Genomic DNA, 19896 nt, shown 5'->3' with positions numbered 1-19896 from the left:
TTGTACATTATTTTATTGAAAAAATTAAACACCACCTACAGTATATACCACCGTTTTCCATCTGTCACATACTACTACAACCTTTAATACTGATAACTCTGTTGCTACATTTATGATCATGACTGTTAATTACATACTGTATTGTTATCCAGTTAAAATTTGTATTATGTACATATATATTCATGTACTTACATCACAATGTGTTACACACAAAACAGGAGTACTGTCACAACAGGCCTTTGTCTTTTACAATACATGGGGTACACTTCAATTCTTAACAGCAAGACAAACACCATGTTGTTGTTCACATTATATAATTTCTTTATCATGACAGTGTATTACATTTCAATGTGGATGTTGCATTCTATTGACATAGCTTGTTTTATCAACATTTTGCCTCTCACAAATAATTCAAAATCTCTACGTGAGCTGGAAGCCGAAAAAAGCGTGAAGCCGAGGTCCCGACAACGCTGCTAGCAGCTTTAATTATATTTATATTTATATTTCTTAATTTATTTTTATTAAGAATATGAGCAACAGGTGTGGGACGTCACATGACTGGTTCAGGCACTATGGGTATTTAGGATGGTGACTTTCTGTCATTTATCAGAAGTCTGAGGAAGAGCTGTCGGCTCGAAACATCACTCTGCCTAGTATCGTTTAAACATTTCAAACATTTCAGAATTCAGAACATCTTTACTGGATATAACTAACATCAGTCAGCTGACATCAAATTTTAATTTGATGTGACTGATAATTTTTCAACTTTGCTCAGACAAGTAATTTTATCAGTCAACTTTATGATAAAAATGTAGTAAATGTAGTGAGGTTAACTGCTTAGCTGTTCTGTAATAAATCCAAACATTCATCATCTTTGACATTAGTGTAGAATAAATTGTCATTTAACTAATGCATTCCCTACCTCTCTACTTTTCACAAGAGTATCATTATATCCTAAACAGCCACAACATGTCTGATTCATACTTTATAAACTTCAGCGAGCATTTTATCAGAAAGCCTGTCAGTAGCAGCCTCACCACAGAGCTGCAGGCTTTCAGGTGAGCTCTGATAATACAGTGTACAGTGATTCTCATCATCAACTCCTTGCAGCCGTTAGCCTGCAGTAACCCTTGGACCTGCAGCACCTTCTCATTATCCTCCTCCTCACTGACAACAAGTTGTAACTGATTTCAACATTCAGAAATTGGCCTGTTTGAGAGGGTTTCTTGTAGGGATGTCCCGATCACATGTTTTTTTGCATCTGATCCGATACGAGTCCTTTATTTTTAAACCGAGTCCGATCTGATACTTTGCAAAGCATTAAAAAAAAGAATGCATCCAAGTTGTCCCATAAGGTTTGTTTTTTTATTTAAATAGTATCCAAAAAGCTTATCAGTGGTTCAGCAGCACAACATTTAAACAAATTAAATATCTTCTTGTCTTCAACAAACAAAATTAAACTGTTTTTACCTGGTTTCTGTAGAACAAAAGAATTATACTCAATTTTCAAAAATACAAATACAACTGTAATCAGTTTCAATAAAGTATATATTTTTTTGACCAAAGAAAAGAAATGCTCCATTCCGTTCAGTCAGTTCAATCCAGTTCAAACTAAAAACTCCACTCCGAGATTTCCAAATAACACACAGTTCACAGTTCAATTCAGTTCAATCCACACAGTTCGCTAAACAAAAGAAAACGCCACCCCAGGTTTTCTCGTAAACAAGGAGGTAAAGAAAATCCACTGTTTGCTCTGACTCAGTTCAGTTTCAAAACAATAAATCAACCCGGCCCTAAGGTTCCAAATAAGGAATAATAAAACGGAAAGTAACCCCCGGCTTTTGCCAACTCACGGGGCCGTGAGTGAATGCCGTAACGCTCCAGCGTTGTTTCGGGTGTGGAGGCTCCGTAGGATCCCTTGATATCCGTGGCGGAATCTTATAAAAGTCTTATAAAAAAAAAATATATTTATAAAATATACAGGATCGCCACACTTTATACATTGGAAAGCGGAGGCAACAGTGAACAACATAGATGAAAAACCTGGCCATTGTTGTTGTTTCGATTCCTCCGATCTTTTATTACCGATTCCAATTTTGTAAAAATAACGTGATCAGCGCCGAGGATCGGATCGGGACATCCCTAGTTTCTTGGCTTTCCTCTGGCCTTGATATGAACATGGGTGTCTAAAAACTGCATGAAACTCCATAATTACATGCGAGTGAAAGCCCAGAAAGCTTTGACTATTTTGTTACATATTGTACTCTGTTCCCCAAAGGTTAGGAATGAACTTTCATGCTGTCATGCTGCATCTGTGGCTAACTTCCTGCACCTCACCAACTTCTCATTTTACACATGTAAAACCTCAAGGGCAGCATTGTGCATCGCAGTGGTAAGAACTACTCAGTGTAAAGGGCTCTTTCTGACCTGTTGCTTAGGAATACTCCTCTTGACCCGGTTGAGAGTTTTGCGGTTGTAGCCCTCTCCGCCAAGGTGAACTTTGATCACTCCAGATTCCAGTGGGTCTGCCGTCATTTTGGGGAATATATGTAAAGCCTCCTGGGGAAAGGAAAGCAGAATGCAGTCAAAGATATAAGTACAGCTCAAGTTTACACTCACAGACATGGGAATGGGATTGGTGTAAAGAAACTTCTAACAGACAGTAATTTGAGAGGTGCCTGTAAAACAGACTTGAAGAATGTGAAAAAGTTTTACCTGGTGCTGAACACTCATGTTGACTCTCCTCAACAACCTCTTTTTCTGTTCACTGAGCAGGCTATCAATTTTCCTCATGGGTGGGAGGTACAATTCATCTGAGGAGTTTAAGTAGTACAACTGTCACTACAAGGAACATCAAAATCATTAACATCTTACATTTGAATCACTGTCACTGACTATTATCATGAGAGACCTGCAAAGAGCTTTAAAGGCGCAAGTATGTTAAGTGGTTCCAGTGGTGGTTTTCAATACAACAGCACTGGCATGGAAAAAGATGTACCTCATATAAACAATACCTACACTGCAATAAATGCATGTTGCCTCCACCTCTTCATCTAAGCAGTTCACTAACTCATGTTCAATCCTATCCCTCACTCATGAACATGATCAGAAGTTCCTTGAACTCATTGCTGCAACTCATTACCTCCACAAAGGAGCTTTTTTTTCCTGGACTAAGGCCTCAGACATGAGAGATGCTGAGTCTCATCTCACCTGTGTAACACTCCAACATGCCCAAATGTATACCAGTAGGATACATGTGCATGTTTCCCAAAGTCTGTTTTCTATTATTCACTGCCTTCTCACAATCCTTGTTTCACCATGGAACTGTAAAGCATTTTTTTGGCAGTATCCTGATTAGGGATTGTCATTAGGCACTCTTGGATGAGAGGAACTTCTTCACAATTCTCAGAACCCTTCTTTATGTTGCATCTGCATCATAAAAATTATGACTGTAGCTCTAAGAACACCTTTTTGAAGGACTCTTTTAGCTCCTTTTTCAGAATAGGTACTCTCCGGCAAAAGTGACTAAAGTGTGCGTTGACTGGTTAAACACAGCCAATGCAGCAGCGGTAGCCACCATTTTAAAAAACCTGTTAGCCATGTAAAGAACAGAAAACAGAAGGATCGACAAGTCCAGGCTTTACTGAGCGTATATGCAATGATGGAAATACAATGTGATTTTTGACTTGTCAAGGTGAATGTGATAGTGCTATACCAACCGCCAGCCAGCTTACAGTACATCACCTCAGCTTTCCTATTGGCTGTGCGGATACAAACGGAGATACAGCCCTTGACGGTATGTAGTTCTCAGGGGATCTCCATAGTGGCCACTTCCTCTCAGAGAATCCCCAGAGCAATTTGGTTCCAAAACGCCTAGTGAGGCCAAGATCATTGCACTTACAGAAGTACTGTACTCATCAATGTATCCATTGCTATTGACTTCCCCTAGAGCTGCTGCTGTACCTTCCTCAAATTTGTTCCACTGAGCACGGGTCAGATCTTTTGACTCTACTCTATATTTCAGTTGCCATCACCAAGGACCTTCTGAACTGACATAAATGGAAAAGTAATCACACGCAATCTCTTTTTTTTTTTTTTTTTTTAAATCATTCCCCTCCCCAACTCTTGCCAAGGCATCAGAAGCAAATATTAAATCTATGCAGGGCATAGATTTAGGTGGTAAATAGAGATGCACGGATTGCAATTCACACCGAACTGCTGAAGAATGACTTTAACAGTCTGTTCTCCACATTAAAAGACTGCGGGAGGTCAATTTTCATCAGCGGCCCCCTTCCCACACTTGGCCGTGGCACAGGGCGATTCTCAAGACTCCTCTCTCTCCACTCCTGGCTCTGGGCGGCCTGCAGTTTGCACAGTTTTAACTTTATCGATAATTTTAACTTATTTTGGAATCACCCCTCTTTCTACAGGCATGACGGACTGCACCCGAGCAAATTAGGTAGCCGCATGCTAGCAGCTAACATCGCACACACTGTACACACCATGGAAAACACGCGTCCGTGACTGTTTACATGCCACACACCCTCCTCAGTGCATTCCTCTTCTTCCTCTACAGATCATTCTGCGAGTACAGGCTCCCACAAACTCTCCCCCTACAAGGTCCAACTGCAACTGCCACTAACCTCAACAGTCAGCTCCAGGTCAAATCCCAAACATCCTACAGTTCCCAGCCCTTCACAATATGTTTCCACCGATTATGTTCTCCCTCCCACAAACATTCCTGTAATCATCACTGAAAGAACCTACTCAATCAAGCCTTACTTTGCTCACAAACGTGCCCAGAATTTACTACCCATTACTATTCCTCAGTCCTCTCAAACCATCCTAAAGCAATGTCTGCAGCAAAGCAATGGCTCTATTCAACACATGATCTCTGAACAACAAAAGCCTCATCCTGAATGAATTCATCACTGACAATAACCTGGATCTTCTTTGCATCACGGAAACATGGTACCTGGACTATTTTTTACTTAATCAGACCACACCCACCGGATTCACATACACTGACAAACCTCGCCCTGAGGGCCGTGGAGATGGTGTTGCTGCTATTCATCGGAAGGACATCAAAATAACCACCATTTCCATCCCTGCAGTTAACTCATTTGAACATCTTGTCTTCAAACTCTCTGGTCCGACTTCCCTGGTCTCTGCCATCATCTACCGTCCCCAAGCCACACCCCTCCTTCCTGTCTGATTTTTCTGGGGGGTTTTTACCCAGCTCTGTGCCATTTCACCTTCTGTTCTCCTCCTTGGCGATTTCAATCTCCACATTGATAATACTGTCTGCAAATCTCCCACAGAATTTCTGGATCTACTACATGGCTTCAACTTGACACAACATGTTAACTTCCCCACTCACTCGCATGGACACATTCTGGATCTGGTCTGCTCAACTGGTCTACACCACCTCTCCAGCATCAACCTCCATATCTCTGACCACCTGGCAGTCACTATGGACATAATATCCAAACCCATAAAACGCACAATATCCTTCAGAAATCTCAAATCCATCACTCCCTGAGCTCTCTCAGCCTCACTCACCAGCATAATATCTACCTCCCCTCCCCCATTCTCCGACAACCCCACTGACCTTGTCCACTATTATAACACCGCCCTCTCCTCCTGCCTAAATCAGTTGGCCCCCATCAAAACTAAAACTGTCTCCTTCACTCACTCTGCCCCCTGGTACACCCCTGAGCTCCACGGCATGAAATCCCAAAAGCGTCAGCTGGAAAGACTCTACAAGAAGACTGGCCTAACAGTTCACCTTCAAGCCTACACAGACCACCTGCTACACTACAAGAACGCACTCAACACAGCCCGGTCCAACTACTACTCTCATCTCATACACTCTGGCTCCAACAACCCCAAAACTCTTTTCTCCACAATAAACAAACTTCTCAAACCCATCGACAACACCTCCACATCCTTCACAGTCGACAAGTGCAACTCATTCTTGTCATTCTTTCAAAAAAAAAAAAATTAACACCATCTACAGCAACCTGACCACCTCCCCTTCATTGCCAACCCCTCCACCGGCTCTTCCCCCACCTCCGTTCCGCCACTGTAACACTTCCCCCCACTGACCCCTCTGGACCTCACAAAAGCCATTACAGGTATGAGTAACTCTACATCAGTTCACGACCCAATCCCTTCCTCTCTTGTTAAGTGCTGTCTCCCTTCTATCTCCCCACTCATCTCCAGAATCATCAATAGCCCCTTTTCCACTGCAGAAACTTTTATCAATTACCCGGAATTTTGAAAAACCTCTGCGCGTTTCCACCAAAATTACCCGGGTAAAAAACTTTCCCTCAACCCCAAATTTACCCTGGAAAAAGTACCTAGTAGGGGGTAGGACTTTTCACATTACCCGGAATTCTTGAGGGGCGGGGCTGTTTGCAGAAGAACACTGATCGGTGAAACACACACATGCAGCGTTCCGCACTTCCTGGTACAGGCAGCCGCTGCAAGCTTTATTTCATTTCTACAAGCTTCACTTTGTTTGTGTTTTGATTAAGGATGGGTACCAAAACCCAGTACTAACTTAGCCCCGGGGCCATGGGCGGATCTACCGGGGTGGCATAGGGTGGCAAATGCCACCCTAAAAGAAGGCCATGCCACCCCTGCTGCCACCCCAGTTGGCAGCAACAAATTCAAAGGAAAGTTATGGCCAATTTGACATTTACGAGCGCGAATCTCTGATGTCCGACTACAGTGAATGCAGCACGAGATAACGCCAGAGCGGCAAGAGACTGCTTTGTTTGGAAAAATGAGTGGAGCCAGAGGGGTAGCCTATTCCAGAAAGCGGGTTTAGTGAAAACTCTGAGTATGTTAACCCTGAAATGAGGGAAACTCTGGGTTTTCAGTTCCAGAAAGAGAGGTAAATCAAACTCCAAATCAATCACCATGGCAACTGAGTCTGTGAAGCAGGTTAGGTTTTTCTCTGTCTCCTCCCTCTTACACGCTGTTTCATTTCTTAATTCATTCAGTCCGTGTCAAAGCTTGTATCGAAGCGCATTAATTAGCGGAGATTTACCGTCTGTCACAGTATAAATCCTGCTGGATATTAGTTTGTTACTCAGGACTGTCTTAAGTTACTGAATTTATGCACATCAATAATTTCTTTGGACATCAGTTTTTGTCTTTACATTCAAATATTACACAGCGAGAATTCATCCTCAGCTCATAATCAAACCTCTGTCCTTTTTATATTTATTATTTTTTATAACACTGTGCACAAGGATCAGACTGTCAGTCTGTTAGAGCAGCTCCGAAATGTTGATTGCACATAATGTGTAGGTCTAATTATTTAAATTTTAAAAATCGGTATGAAGCTTTAGACAGGTAGTATCAGTGACTAATGATCTCTATCACTGATGTCATTTGCCGCACTGATGGAACATAATTCCTATAGCCTAATATTGGGGATTATATGTTAATATTTCTGAGTGAGCAATGGTGCAGCATTTCAGTGTCTTTAAATTTACTACATTTGTAGCTGAAATAAAGTCACTGAATGCTGTTGAGTCAAGATACAAATAGATGTCCAACATTTTAAAATCTACTGTATTTTAACCTCAACGTCTTTTCAAGTGCAAATCACCAAACATATTATTACTGGGTCAGACTGTGAGTTTACAGTCATGTCTTTATGTCTTTGATCTATAGCCTAGCCTATATGTTTTAAATCTTCCTATTTTTCAGTTGCTGCCTCCTGTGTTTTTCCCCATCAGATTAAATCTGAACAAATATATTATTATATATTATTAATATAATGTAATGTATCTACAGCCTGATACACAGTCAGATTCCACCACTTTATCTTCATTAAGGAAATGTAAGTCTGATAAATGATGAATAAACGGACAACACTGAATAAAACTTTTTTATTAACTTTATGGTTAACTTATTTACACTTTCCTCGCTCTGACTCAGGCTCTTCTTTTAAAGATAAACGTGCACCGTCTGCTACACATGCATTAATATCTCTACATCCACTGGATTAAAATGGAGGCGCTGTCTTTTATTTACCTGTTGCCATGGTGAATCGTGGAGTCGGAGCTCCATTGATGATGGCTTTTTATTGTCGGCTTAACTCAGAGTGAACATACTCAGAGTTGACTGAACTAACTCAAATCAGCTGTTCTGGAACCGGTAACTCAGAGTTTCCCATCTCAGGGTAAATCAACTCAGAGTTCAGGGTTAGACTCAGGGTTTGTTGAACCTCCTTCAACACTTATTCCTAATATGAACTGTTTCACATGAAACCTCAAATGCAAGACATTGATTGCATGAGATTAAGTTTGTCTGTATGAGTTTGTAAATGGCAGCCCATGCCCTTATGTAGTGTGAACATACTATTTCTCATCAAACTGTGATAACTGTGATTAAATTCAGTATATATACGGCTGCCATATGTTGCCACCTCTGAAAAATTCCTGCCCCCCTCTTGCCACCCCATAAATATTTTTCTAGATCTGCCCCTGCCCGGGGCTAAATGATTAAAGACCGTAGTATTGATAAGTTCAGCAGCATGAACATGTAAACATGTAGACAGCGANATGTAGTGTGAACATACTATTTCTCATCAAACTGTGATAACTGTGATTAAATTCAGTATATATACGGCTGCCATATGTTGCCACCTCTGAAAAATTCCTGCCCCCCTCTTGCCACCCCATAAATATTTTTCTAGATCTGCCCCTGCCCGGGGCTAAATGATTAAAGACCGTAGTATTGATAAGTTCAGCAGCATGAACATGTAAACATGTAGACAGCGATATTCAATACGCTCCGTCCACAGTCTCTCATCCACCAACACTAACGTTATGTCTTACACAATGACAGCACGCTAGTTCAGCGAATTGTTACTAATAAGCTCAAATGACAGCTGTCTGTATGGAGACTAACTTAGTCTGACACGTATCTTAAAATACTTTTAAACTTAGCTTCTGGCTGAGACAAACAGCCCCAACTCTCTACACCAGCACGTAACTAACCAAGCTACCGGAGCCAAATACAGGGCACACACCGAATCATCTACGTCATCACGCTAATTTGAAAAAAATTTCTGGAACTTAAGGTGAGGTGGAAACGCAAACCACACAGATTACCAGGAATTCTTTTACCCAGGTAAACAAATTCCTGGTAATAAAAGGTCCTGGAAATTTTGGTGGAAAAGGGGCTAATGCCTCTCTCAGCTCCGGCTTAGTCCCAGATCCTCTGAAACTTGCCGCTGTCACCTCTATCCTCAAAAACCCCAGACTCAATCCCGAAATCATGACCAACTTCCGGCTCATCTCCAACCTCCCCTTTCTGTCAAAAATCCTGGAACGCGTTGTTGCCATTCACCTCAAAACCCACCTCACCTCCAACGACCTATTTGAGACGTTTCAATCCAGATTCCAGTCACAACACAGCACTGAAACAGCTCTTCTCAAAGTCACCAATGACCTCCTCCTCTCCGCCGACTCTGGACACCTCAACATCCTCATCATGCTCGACCTCATTGCTGCGTTTGACACAATTAACCACTCCACCCTCCTCTCCCGTCTTAAAACCTGTTACAAAATCACTGGCAAGGCTATCTCCTGGTTCAGATCATATCTCTCCAACAGACAGCAATTCATCCACATTAATAACTGTAACTCTTCCACCCCTCCTCTGTCCCAAGGCGTCCCCCAGGGTTCTGTGCTTGGGCCTCTCCTTTTCATCCTTTACATCTTCCCGCTTGGTAACATCATCCGCCGACATGGCCTCCATTTCCACTGCTATGCCGACGATGTCCAGATCTACATTGCCACCAAATCCATCACTACAGCAATCTGCTCCACACTTGAAAATTGCCTAACTGAAATAAAATCCTGGATGCAAACTAACTTTCTACAACTCAACTGTGACAAATCAGACATGATCATAATCAGCCCTCAGTTCCCTCACTAAAACCATCCATAATTTCAGCCTTAATGTTGCAAATTCCACACTTTCTCCATCTCCACATCTACGCAACCTCGGAGTCACTTTCGACAACAACCTTTCATTTGAACCACACGTTAATCATATCACCAAAACCACTTTCTTCCATCTAAAAAACATAGCTCGGCTCCACCCCTCACTCACCTTCTCAACTACAGAAAGTCTGATTCATGCATTCATCACATCCAGACTTGACTACTGCAATAGCATTCTGTATGGTTCATCTTCTAAAGTCCTCAATAAACTACAGTACATCCAGAACTCTGTTGCCCATCTCCTCACCCAGTCCCACTCCCGCGACCATATCAGGCCTGTCCTTCAGAACCTCCACTGGTTCCCAATTCCTCAACGCATCCAGTTCAAAGTCCTTCTCTTCATCTTCAAAGCCCTCCATAACCAGGCCCCATCTTACCTCACTGACCTGTTGTACTGTCACACCCCCTACCGCAGTCTCCGCTCCTCTGATGCAAATCTCCTCTCCACCAAGCACAGAACCAGGGGGGACAAAGCCTTCTCCACTGCTGCCCCCTCCCTCTGAAACTCTCTCCCCCCAAACATCCGTAACTGTATAGACTTAAACTCCTTCAAATCTTTGCTCAAAACCCACCTGTTCAGGCTTGCATTCAATCCCCATTCTTGCTCTTAACTGTGTTGTACTGCTCTTATGTTGTTTTTATTTTGTTCTTTTTGTTTTTGTAAAGTGTCTTTGAGTGTTTTGTAAAGCGCTATACAAATAAAATGTATTACTATTATTATTGTTATTATTATTATTATTATATGCCTGGAACACCTCTAACGGGAGGCGTCCAGGAGGCATCCTTATCAGGTGCCCAAACCACCTCAACTGGCCCCTTTCGATGTGAAGGAGCAGCGGTTCTACTTTGGGCTCCCTCTGGATGTCCGAGCTCCTTACCCTATTTTTAAGGCTGAGCCCAGCCACTCCACGGAGAAAACTCATTTCAGCCGCTTGTATCCGCAATCTCATTCTTTTGGTCACTACCTAAAGCTGGTCCCAGTGCAACACCCGCATCACTGCAGATATCAGGCCAAAACGCCTATCCATCTCATGCTCCATTCTACCCTCACTCTTGGAACAAGACCATAAGATACTTGAACTCCTTCACTTGGGGCAGTAACTTTCTCCCAACCCAGAGAGGGCAATCCACCGTTTTTCGGCAAAGAACCATGGCATGAGACTTGGAGGTGCTGACTCTCATCCTGACTGCTTCACACTCAGCTGCAAATTGCCCCTGTGAGTGCTGGAGGCCATGCTGTGATAAAGCAAACAGAACCACATCATCTGCAAAAGGCAGAGATGCAATTCAGAGGTCCCCAAACCGGACCCCTTCCTCCCCCTGGCTGCGTCTTAGGATCCTGTATGGGAACATGAACCCTGGCAGAGACCAGCACCCACTGCCATAATAACCTTCAAATTAATCTGAATTTACAACTCATTTGTCATGCAACTACAGTCAAACACTAACCAAACATTACTTTCCAGATTCTATCTTCACTGTGACCAGATCAAGTTTGGGAGTCTACAATAATTAATGGAAAAGACATGGTGACTGTAAGGTAGAGAAAATCAGGCCCGTCTTCCGCGCTGTTTGGATGTTTTGGAAAGAAATGTACCAAAATAGGTATATATCCAATGTAATCATGAGCCAGTAATTTGTGCATAACCCATGTATTTTGGTAGGCTACAATAATGTGACCAGTGCGCTGACAGGAAAAAGGAAGGAAGCAGTCCCAAGTGGTCTATAAGTAGGCAGGGTGGGGTGGTGGATGGGCCATTAAACACAGGACTTTACCCTTGAGACCTGTATTCCAAACGGTGTGAACTCTGAGTGAACTATGTCACTTTAAGGTAGGTTGTCATCTTGTTCCTCTCCCAAACCAAACCTCTGTAACATTACATTAATTATATGACTTTAAGCTAAGGACATGGCATCCTCACTTATTTGTTTTTCGAATTTGGATATCACATAAACCATTGTATGAGGATATGTTGAAAAAATACATTCAACCTGACACTGGCTGAAAATTGTCATTTGGTATTAAAGTGACAACAGTTTATCTCTGGACAATTCAGCTGTTTTCTCAACTTATTCATTTATACTTTCATTGTGTTCCCAAATCTGAGTGCTCACCATCAGTGTCCTCCAGTGCTTGGATCATGTCAGGGTCAAGCGCTGTACTGACCAGCATCTCCACATAGCTCCTGAACATCTCCCTCATGGCTCGGTTGTTAACTCCAGCCCGCACAGGTCCTGAAACACAAAGAAGCTTCACTGAAGGCCAGAACACAGAACACACTGACCTATGGGAGATTTATTAATATGCGATAAACAAATCTGTGTGTAGCATACACTCACACACACAGAACAGCTGACCTTCATCATCACTGGGCACGGAGGAGTCAGACTCAGAGGAGGAGAATGGCACCTCCTTAAGCCACTTCTTCCTCTTCTTGGGAGGAGGCTCCGCCTTGTCCTTTGAACTCTTGGCTCTGGACCGACGCTCCATCTTCTTCTCTCCTCCTCTCTTCTCTTCCTTAAACCTTGAGAATTCCACTGTGCCATCTCTCCTCTCCAGCTCCTCTCTCTCCCTTTTCTCTTTCTCCTGATTCCTTTTTTTCTCCCTCTCTTTTTCCCTCTCTCTTCCCTGCTTTTCTTTCTGCTCCCGCTCTTTTTCTTTCTCCCTCTCCTTCTGCTCTTTCTCCTTCTCTCTCCGCTCCCTCACCTGTTTCTCCTTTTCTCTCCACTCCCTTTCTCTCTTTTCTCTCTCTTTATCTGTTCTTTCCCTCTCTTGTTTCTCTCTCTCTTTTTGCTCTCTCTCCTGCCTCTCCCTTTCACTTTGATCCCTCTCATGCTTTTCCTTTTCTTTCCTGTCCCTCTCTTTCTGCTCCCTCTCCTGTTTCTCCTTCTTTTTTTGTTCTCTATCTTCTTTCTCTTTCCTCTCTTTCTCCTTATGCTCCTTTTCTACTTTCTCCCTGTGCTCCCTTTCTCTTTGTTCTTTTTCTCTTTCTCTCTGCTCCTTCAGCTCTCTCTCTTTCTGTCTCTCCTTGTCATCTCTCTCCACTCGAGGTGGGGTTTGATTGTGAATGGTGGGCAGCTGTTTAGGTAGTGACTGGCGTCTGTCAGTAAGTAAGTTAAAGAAGAAAGACACTGTGTGAATGAAGTATCCATGTCTTAAAGGAATAGTTCAGATTTTTTGAAGTGGGGTTGTATGGGTTATTTATCCACAGTCAGTGTGTTACATACAGTGTTACGTCAGTCAGCACGCTCCCAGTTTGAAGATGCAGGCTCGAACATGAAGCTAATCTATCTAATCTAACAGGACACAGACTGTTAGGATCCATGGCCGCACATCCTCACCCACCACCCTTAACACCGGTTCCTCCCAGGGCTGTGTATTGAGCCCCCTGCTGTACACACTGTTGACATATGACTGCTCGGCAGGGTACCCGAGCTGTCATATTGTCAAGTTCGCAGATTACACCGCGGTTGTGGTGGGACAATGATGAGACAGAGTACAGGTAGGAGGTGCAGCAAGTGGAGGTCTGGTGCAGAGCAAACAACCTCTGCATAAATGTGGCGAAGACCAAAGAGCTGATTATCGACTTTAAGGTGCGGACACACCAAATCGACATCAAAGAACTAGCGGCGACGAAAGCCAACTGTTGCGTCGTCTATGTCACCTCATGTCGCCTCACGTCGCCCTGTGTCAGTTGCATTTGAACACACTACACGGACTACATCCGATGGCCAAGTGGCACGTACGTTCTGCGCCTGCGTGAGAGAGAGCGGAGTGAGAGAGTGGTACATCCTGACAGCCGGGGTGTTACCTATGTGTGTAGCCGAGCACCGCAGCACCTCCACTGGCTATTACATTCAGACGGTCCCGGTGTTTCCTCTGCAGGCTCCACTTTACTCAGCTTCACTCAGCTGCCCGATAAACCTGCTGCTTCTTCCCACTTTAACCTGAATAACAAACTAGGGCTCGGTTCTCCGGTTGGATCCAAACGGAGAGCCGGGGCTAGCTGGGAAGCTAGCGGAGGCTAACTGGCTGTGCTTCCCTCCATCATGCTGCGCTAGCCGCTCCCAGCTAGCCCCGGCTCTCCGTTTGGATTCAAACAGAGAGCCGATTCAACATGCGCAATTGGCTGAAAGCCGCCGACGCCAAAGGGCTGACGGTGCGGGACACACCGCAAAAACTAGGCCGACAGACGCTCACCGACGGCTCGACTTTGGTCGATGGCCAACCGTTGGCTTGGTGTGTCAGGGCCTTTAGGAGGAGCCCTTGTTGCCTTCTACAGATGTGCAGTGGAGAGTGTCCTGACCCAGGCCATTACAGAGCAGTATTAAAACAAGGACCTCACGCCTCATATTCAGTTTCTTTCCTGNTCATATCTGTATAGGTGGTCCCCAGTTTCAAGTATCTGGGACTACACATTACAGACAACTTCACCTGGTCTGCCAACACAGTCAGTGTGGTCACGAAGGCCCATCAACGTCTTTACTTTCTAAGGAAATTAAAGCATGCTGGCCTTGGTTCCCCTGCCCTTGTTGCCTTCTACAGATGTGCAGTGGAGAGTGTCCTGACCCAGGCCATTACAGAGCAGTATTAAAACAAGGACCTCACGCCTCATATTCAGTTTCTTTCCTGAGGCAGTCAGACTTGAACAATACATAGCCCACAAGCCGAGCTGACTACATTGCATAAATTGACTGTCACTTCCTTATTTATCTTTTAACTATGTGTTTTTATCTTATTGGCTCTTTGCCCCTCTTTTTAACTTTTCACTGCTTTACCTTTCTATCAGCCAGCCCGTTCCAACAGGAAAGCTGCTTCAGTTTCCTATCTATGCACTTGTCAAAGCCACCAGACTTCATGGACAAAAACATTTTAAACGATCATTTTAGCTTGGTTAACACAGGAGCTGCTGGTCTACCGCTGCTTCCATCAGTTAGTTAGTTTGTGTTACTGTGTGAATTTGGTGAATCCAAATGAACCCTTTTACACAACAAAGTCACACAATAACACAAACAAACTAACTGCTGGGGGCAGTGGTAGACCAGCAGCTCCTGTGTTCAGCAATGTTAAATTACTGTTTTTCTCAGTGGAGTCTGGCTTGGAAGAGAATGATATAACAGCTTAATTTTCCTGTTGGAAATTACTGTCTGACAATAAGGTGACGCAGTGAAAACACTCTTAATGTATTGTACACTTAAACTGAAATTGATTTCATAAGGTGGGACTTTTTTTGGTGGCTTGTATTTCATTCTGACCCCTCCACAGCAGTAGGTTAGCTTCCTTGTCAGACTCCAGCCTGTTTCTCTAAACTGGAGGCTTGCTGACCGACATCTACTGTATGTTATATACTGTCTATGGATAAGTACCCCTAACAACCCCACTTCAAAAAAAAGTGAACTATCCTTTAAGGCAGGGGATGCTAGTTAGTTATTTGAAATGAATTCAGACTCAGCTGTTGACAGCAGTATATATTTTTGACAGATGTCACTCTGAATTTGGTCCAGATCTGTGGCTGTGAAGGGACAGTTCACCCCCAAATCATAAATATATATTTTTTTATCTTACCTGTAGTGCTGTTTATCATGTTGGAGATATCGGCCATAGAGATGTCTGCCTTTCCTCTAATAAAATGGAACTAAATGGCACTCAGTTTGTGTTGCTCAAAGTGCCCAAAAATATTTATATAATATAAATAACCATATAAATTAAAAAAAACTCAACAGCAATGACCTGGTTACTCAAGATAATCCACAGACCTTGTTGTGAGCAGTTTCATTTAGGAACTACTTTCTTTCTTTCTACCTAACTACACCCGCCAACCATATCACCATGCAGAAGGAAGTGTGCATCTACTCATGCACTCTTATACAGAAATCATGCAATAGGGCCACAACAAAGACCCTCTGTTATCCTATTTTTTACAGATCCAAACAAAAGCGGCATCATGCTGCCTCAATATGTGATTTTTGGATGGCAAGAAGGCGTCCCTGAAGCAAAAGAGGCGTAACGGGTGTGACATGTAACACAACAGCAGCACTCTCTAAACAATAACAATCATATAATATGGCAAAAACAATAATTTACAGTCCCTGTTATATAGCAGCTTATCTCGTCCTCTGGTCAGAGGGTAAGAACCTCATTGTTTTCCGTTTTTTTTCATTTTCAGTTGCTGTTCTTCTTTGAGGGACGGCACAGTGGTGTGGTGGTTAGCACTGTTGCCTCACAGCAAGAGGGTTCCTAGTACGATCCCAGGTGGGTTCTGTGCGGAGTTTGCATGTTCTCCCTGTGTCAGCATGGGTTTTCTCCGGGTACTCCGACTTCCTCCCACAGTCCAAAGACATGCAGATTGGGGACAGGTTAATTGGTGATTGTCTGTAGGTGTGAATGTGAGTGTGAATGGTTGTCTGTCTCTACATGTCAGCCCTGTGATATTCTGGCGACCTGTCCAGGGCATACCCCGCCTCTCGCCCAATGTCAGCTGGGATAGACTCCAGCCCCCCCGCGACCCTCAAGAGGATAAGCGATTAGAAAATGGATGGATGGATGGATGTTCTTCTTTGAGTTAGCTGTTGATTACAACTAGCTGCTTTTTAAATATATCGGCAGTTGGTCGCACGCATAACACGTTGTCAAAATATCACACTCCTTCCATCCTGCCGGTTGTCCCTTTTACACGGACATTGATTTGGTGCTGTAACCACATCTGCTACCAGCTTAAAGGAGAGACAACTCTGTCTCCCCTATGACGGCATACATTCCCGCCTTTAACAGGCAGTATAAAAGGGGCTACTGACGAGAGGCTCATGCCTGTGACAGAACAAGATCAGTGGTGCTAGGTGAGTTAACAGTAGATCCATGTTTCCTTTTGCGTATCAAATCAAATCAACCATTGTTTATTCAGGGAAAATTGACTGAGCAGTAAGCTCTTTAACAGCAATGCCCTGAGTTAACCTTCAATGGGCTAGAAGGATACAAATATATAATTGCAATAAAGTGACGAAGAAAGTCCATAAAAACAAAATAAAACCATCCCCAGTAATAAAATGGAGAGAACTGTGGTAGACTGTATCAAGAGATGTATCAGGTGACTGTATCAAAGAGATCAGGGTAGCCAAGAGGGGCTACAGTGAGAAGCTAAAAAACAGCTTCTCAGTCAACGACCCTGCGTCAGTTTGGAGAGGCCTGCAGGACATTACCACCTAGAGGAGACCATCCCCCCACACTGTGGAAAACCTCCAACGAGCAGATGACCTGAACCGCTTGTACTGCAGGTTTGAAAAGGCACTTTTCACACATTCCAACCACACAAAGGGATTATCTGCACCCCCAGCTCCACCCTCCCCCCATACCTAACCCCCCACCTGCACTAAAGGTCTGTGAAGAGGATGTGTGTCGGCTCTTCCAGAGACAGAAGACCAGGAAGGCTCTGGGACCTGACGGTGTTTCTTCCTCCTGCCTGGGAGTCTGCTCTGACCAGCTGGCCCCTATCTTCACTCGGATCTTCAACCGATCGCTGGAGCTGTGTGAAGTACCGTCCTGCTCAGTGGCGGTTCTAACCTAAATGGTGCCCTGGGCGACATTCCCCTATGGCACCCCCCCACCCCCCCCACCCACATGGTCGCGCCTTTACAAATCTTACAAAAACAAACACACAGACATGTGCGCGTACTTACAGGTGAGTACACTAGAGCGTGGCTCAGGCCGCATTTTCCTGACCGAACCCGACCCGAGTCCGACGCAGTTTGTTACCTGACATAGTTATTGTTATGGACAGTGTGTAACACGCTGCTCGCACAGTAGCACAGCAAAGCACTGAACACACAGCCTATGGAGCGGAGCCTGTGTTGTGTTCAGGCGTTGTCACGTAAATAACAAATTCCAGCACTTGAACACACAGTCTATGGAGCGGAGCCTGTGTTGCGTTCAGGTGTTGTCACGTAAATAACAAATTCCAGCACTTGAATAGGCCATAGCACAACACAGCAGCATGTCTAGTGGGCCGAACCCAAGCAAGATTTACTGACAGCGCTAGACCCCCTGCATTTGGCCTACCGGGCAAACCGGTCGGTGGACAACAAGTCAACATAGGACTGCATTACATCCTGCACCACCTTGACTCCCCAGGGACTTATGCAAGGATCCTGTTTGTGGACTTCAGCTTGGCTTTCAACACCATCATCCCTGAAATACTCCACAAGAAGCTTGCCCAGCTCACAGTGCCTGCCTCCACCTGTCAGTGGATTATCAGCTTCTTGACTGACAGGAGGCAGCGTGTGAGGCTGGGGAGCATCACATCCAGCTCCCAGTCCATCACCACTGGCGCCCCCTAGGGGTGTGTCCTCTCCTCACTGCTCTTCTCCCTGTATACCCATGACTGCACCTCAGGGGACCCTCCTGTGAAACTTCTGAAATTTGCGGACGACACCACAGTCATCGGTCTAATACGAGACTGAGTCTGCATACAGACAGGAGGTGGAGCAGCTGGTCCTCTGGTGCGGTCAGAACCACCTGGAGCTGAACCCACTCAAGACTGTGGAGATGACAGTGAACTTCAGTAGAAACCCCCCAACACTGCCCCGCCTCACCATCCTCAACAGTGGACACCTTCAGGTTTCTCGGTACCACAATCTTGCGGGACTTGAAGTGGACCTCCCACATATACACTGTCTGGAAAAAGGCCCAGCAGAGGCTGTACTTCCTGCGACAGCTCAAGAAGCTCAACCTGCCTCAAGAACTGCTGATCTTGTTCTACACAGCCATAATCCAGTCCTGTTCTCTGCACATCCATCACCATCTGGTTTGGATCTGCCACCAAACTGGACAGGAACAGACTGAAAAGGACAATCAGATGTGCAGAGAGGATTATTGGTACTGATCTCCCCTCCATCGAGGACCTGTACAGGTTAAGGGTCAGGAAATGGGCAGGAAACATCAGTGTAGACTTCTCACACACCGGACACAATCTGTTTAAACTACTCCCCTCCAGTAGGTGCGACAGAGCACTGTTCAGCAAAACCACCCATCACAAAGACAGTTTCTTCCCAGTCACAGAGTGGCAGGTCAAACAACACTGCATCCTTGTATATTGTATATATTTTTTTAGAGTATTTTTTTATATTTATTTATATTTGATGTATAGCTGTATATTTTTTGTATATTCTGTATATTCCACTTCTTGCCTAAATTTGTGTACTTATGTCAATTCTGGTACATTGACAGCAAGTCTAACGGAGTAAAATTCCTTGTGTGTACACATGTACTTGGCGAATAAAGCCGATTCTGATTCGGATACTGAAGTGATTTTAGTGTGGATTGAGCTGCATGCATATACAAAATATCACCATAATCTAAGGGCCGTTTCATAGTCGATGCACGCAACGCGAGCAAGCATTGCAAGTGATGCGAGCACCGCACTTCCTTTCATAGTCAACACACTGAACGCAAGCAACGCGGGCGACACTTGAAATGCAATACATTGCTCGCGCAATAGGGGGTAGCAGAGTCACCGGTACATTCCGGGCGGCAGTGGCTCAGTCCATAGGGACTTGGGTTGGGAACCGGAGTCCGGAGTCAGTTCGAGTCCCCGTCTGGACCAAATATGGAGCGTAGACTGGTGGCTGGAGAGGTGCCAGTTCACCTCCTGGGCACTGCCGAGGTGCCCTTGAGCAAGGCACCGAACCCCCCAACCGCTCGGGGCGCCTCACCAAGGGCAGCCCCCTCACTCTGACATCTCTCCACTTTGTGCACGTATAGGTCCTGTTTGTGCATGTGTGTGTCTTTCAGACCTGTGTGTAACTGACAAGCAAGCATTGCAAGTGATGCAATGGGTTTTGGACGTGCTGACGTATTGCGGTAAGCGAGTTG

The 19896-nt window shown here is 44.4% G+C and overlaps 1 protein-coding gene across 4 annotated transcripts in view; it reads right to left on the bottom strand.

Annotated features, from left to right (window-relative positions):
* Nucleotides 1-19896, bottom strand: part of prr12b (proline rich 12b) — a 111825-nt gene that overhangs the window by 6581 nt on the left and 85348 nt on the right. For 3 of the 4 annotated variants that reach the window (XM_050070223.1, XM_050070224.1, XM_050070225.1), the window contains exons 11-14: nucleotides 12390-13132; nucleotides 12147-12266; nucleotides 2716-2813; nucleotides 2428-2559 (exon numbers count right to left, since the gene is read on the bottom strand). In XM_050070223.1, the coding sequence (XP_049926180.1) occupies nucleotides 2428-2559; nucleotides 2716-2813; nucleotides 12147-12266; nucleotides 12390-13132 (1093 nt within the window). Of the gene's footprint in view, nucleotides 1-2427; nucleotides 2560-2715; nucleotides 2814-12146; nucleotides 12267-12371; nucleotides 13133-19896 lie in introns of those variants that run through there. The other variant, XR_007571633.1, reaches the window with a different exon arrangement.

Source organism: Epinephelus moara, chromosome 18 (assembly GCF_006386435.1).
Source record: "Epinephelus moara isolate mb chromosome 18, YSFRI_EMoa_1.0, whole genome shotgun sequence".
NCBI classification, from domain to species: domain Eukaryota; kingdom Metazoa; phylum Chordata; class Actinopteri; order Perciformes; family Serranidae; genus Epinephelus; species Epinephelus moara.
The sequence above is the reverse complement of the archived record's forward strand: the minus strand, read 5'-3'. Positions and strand labels throughout refer to the sequence as shown.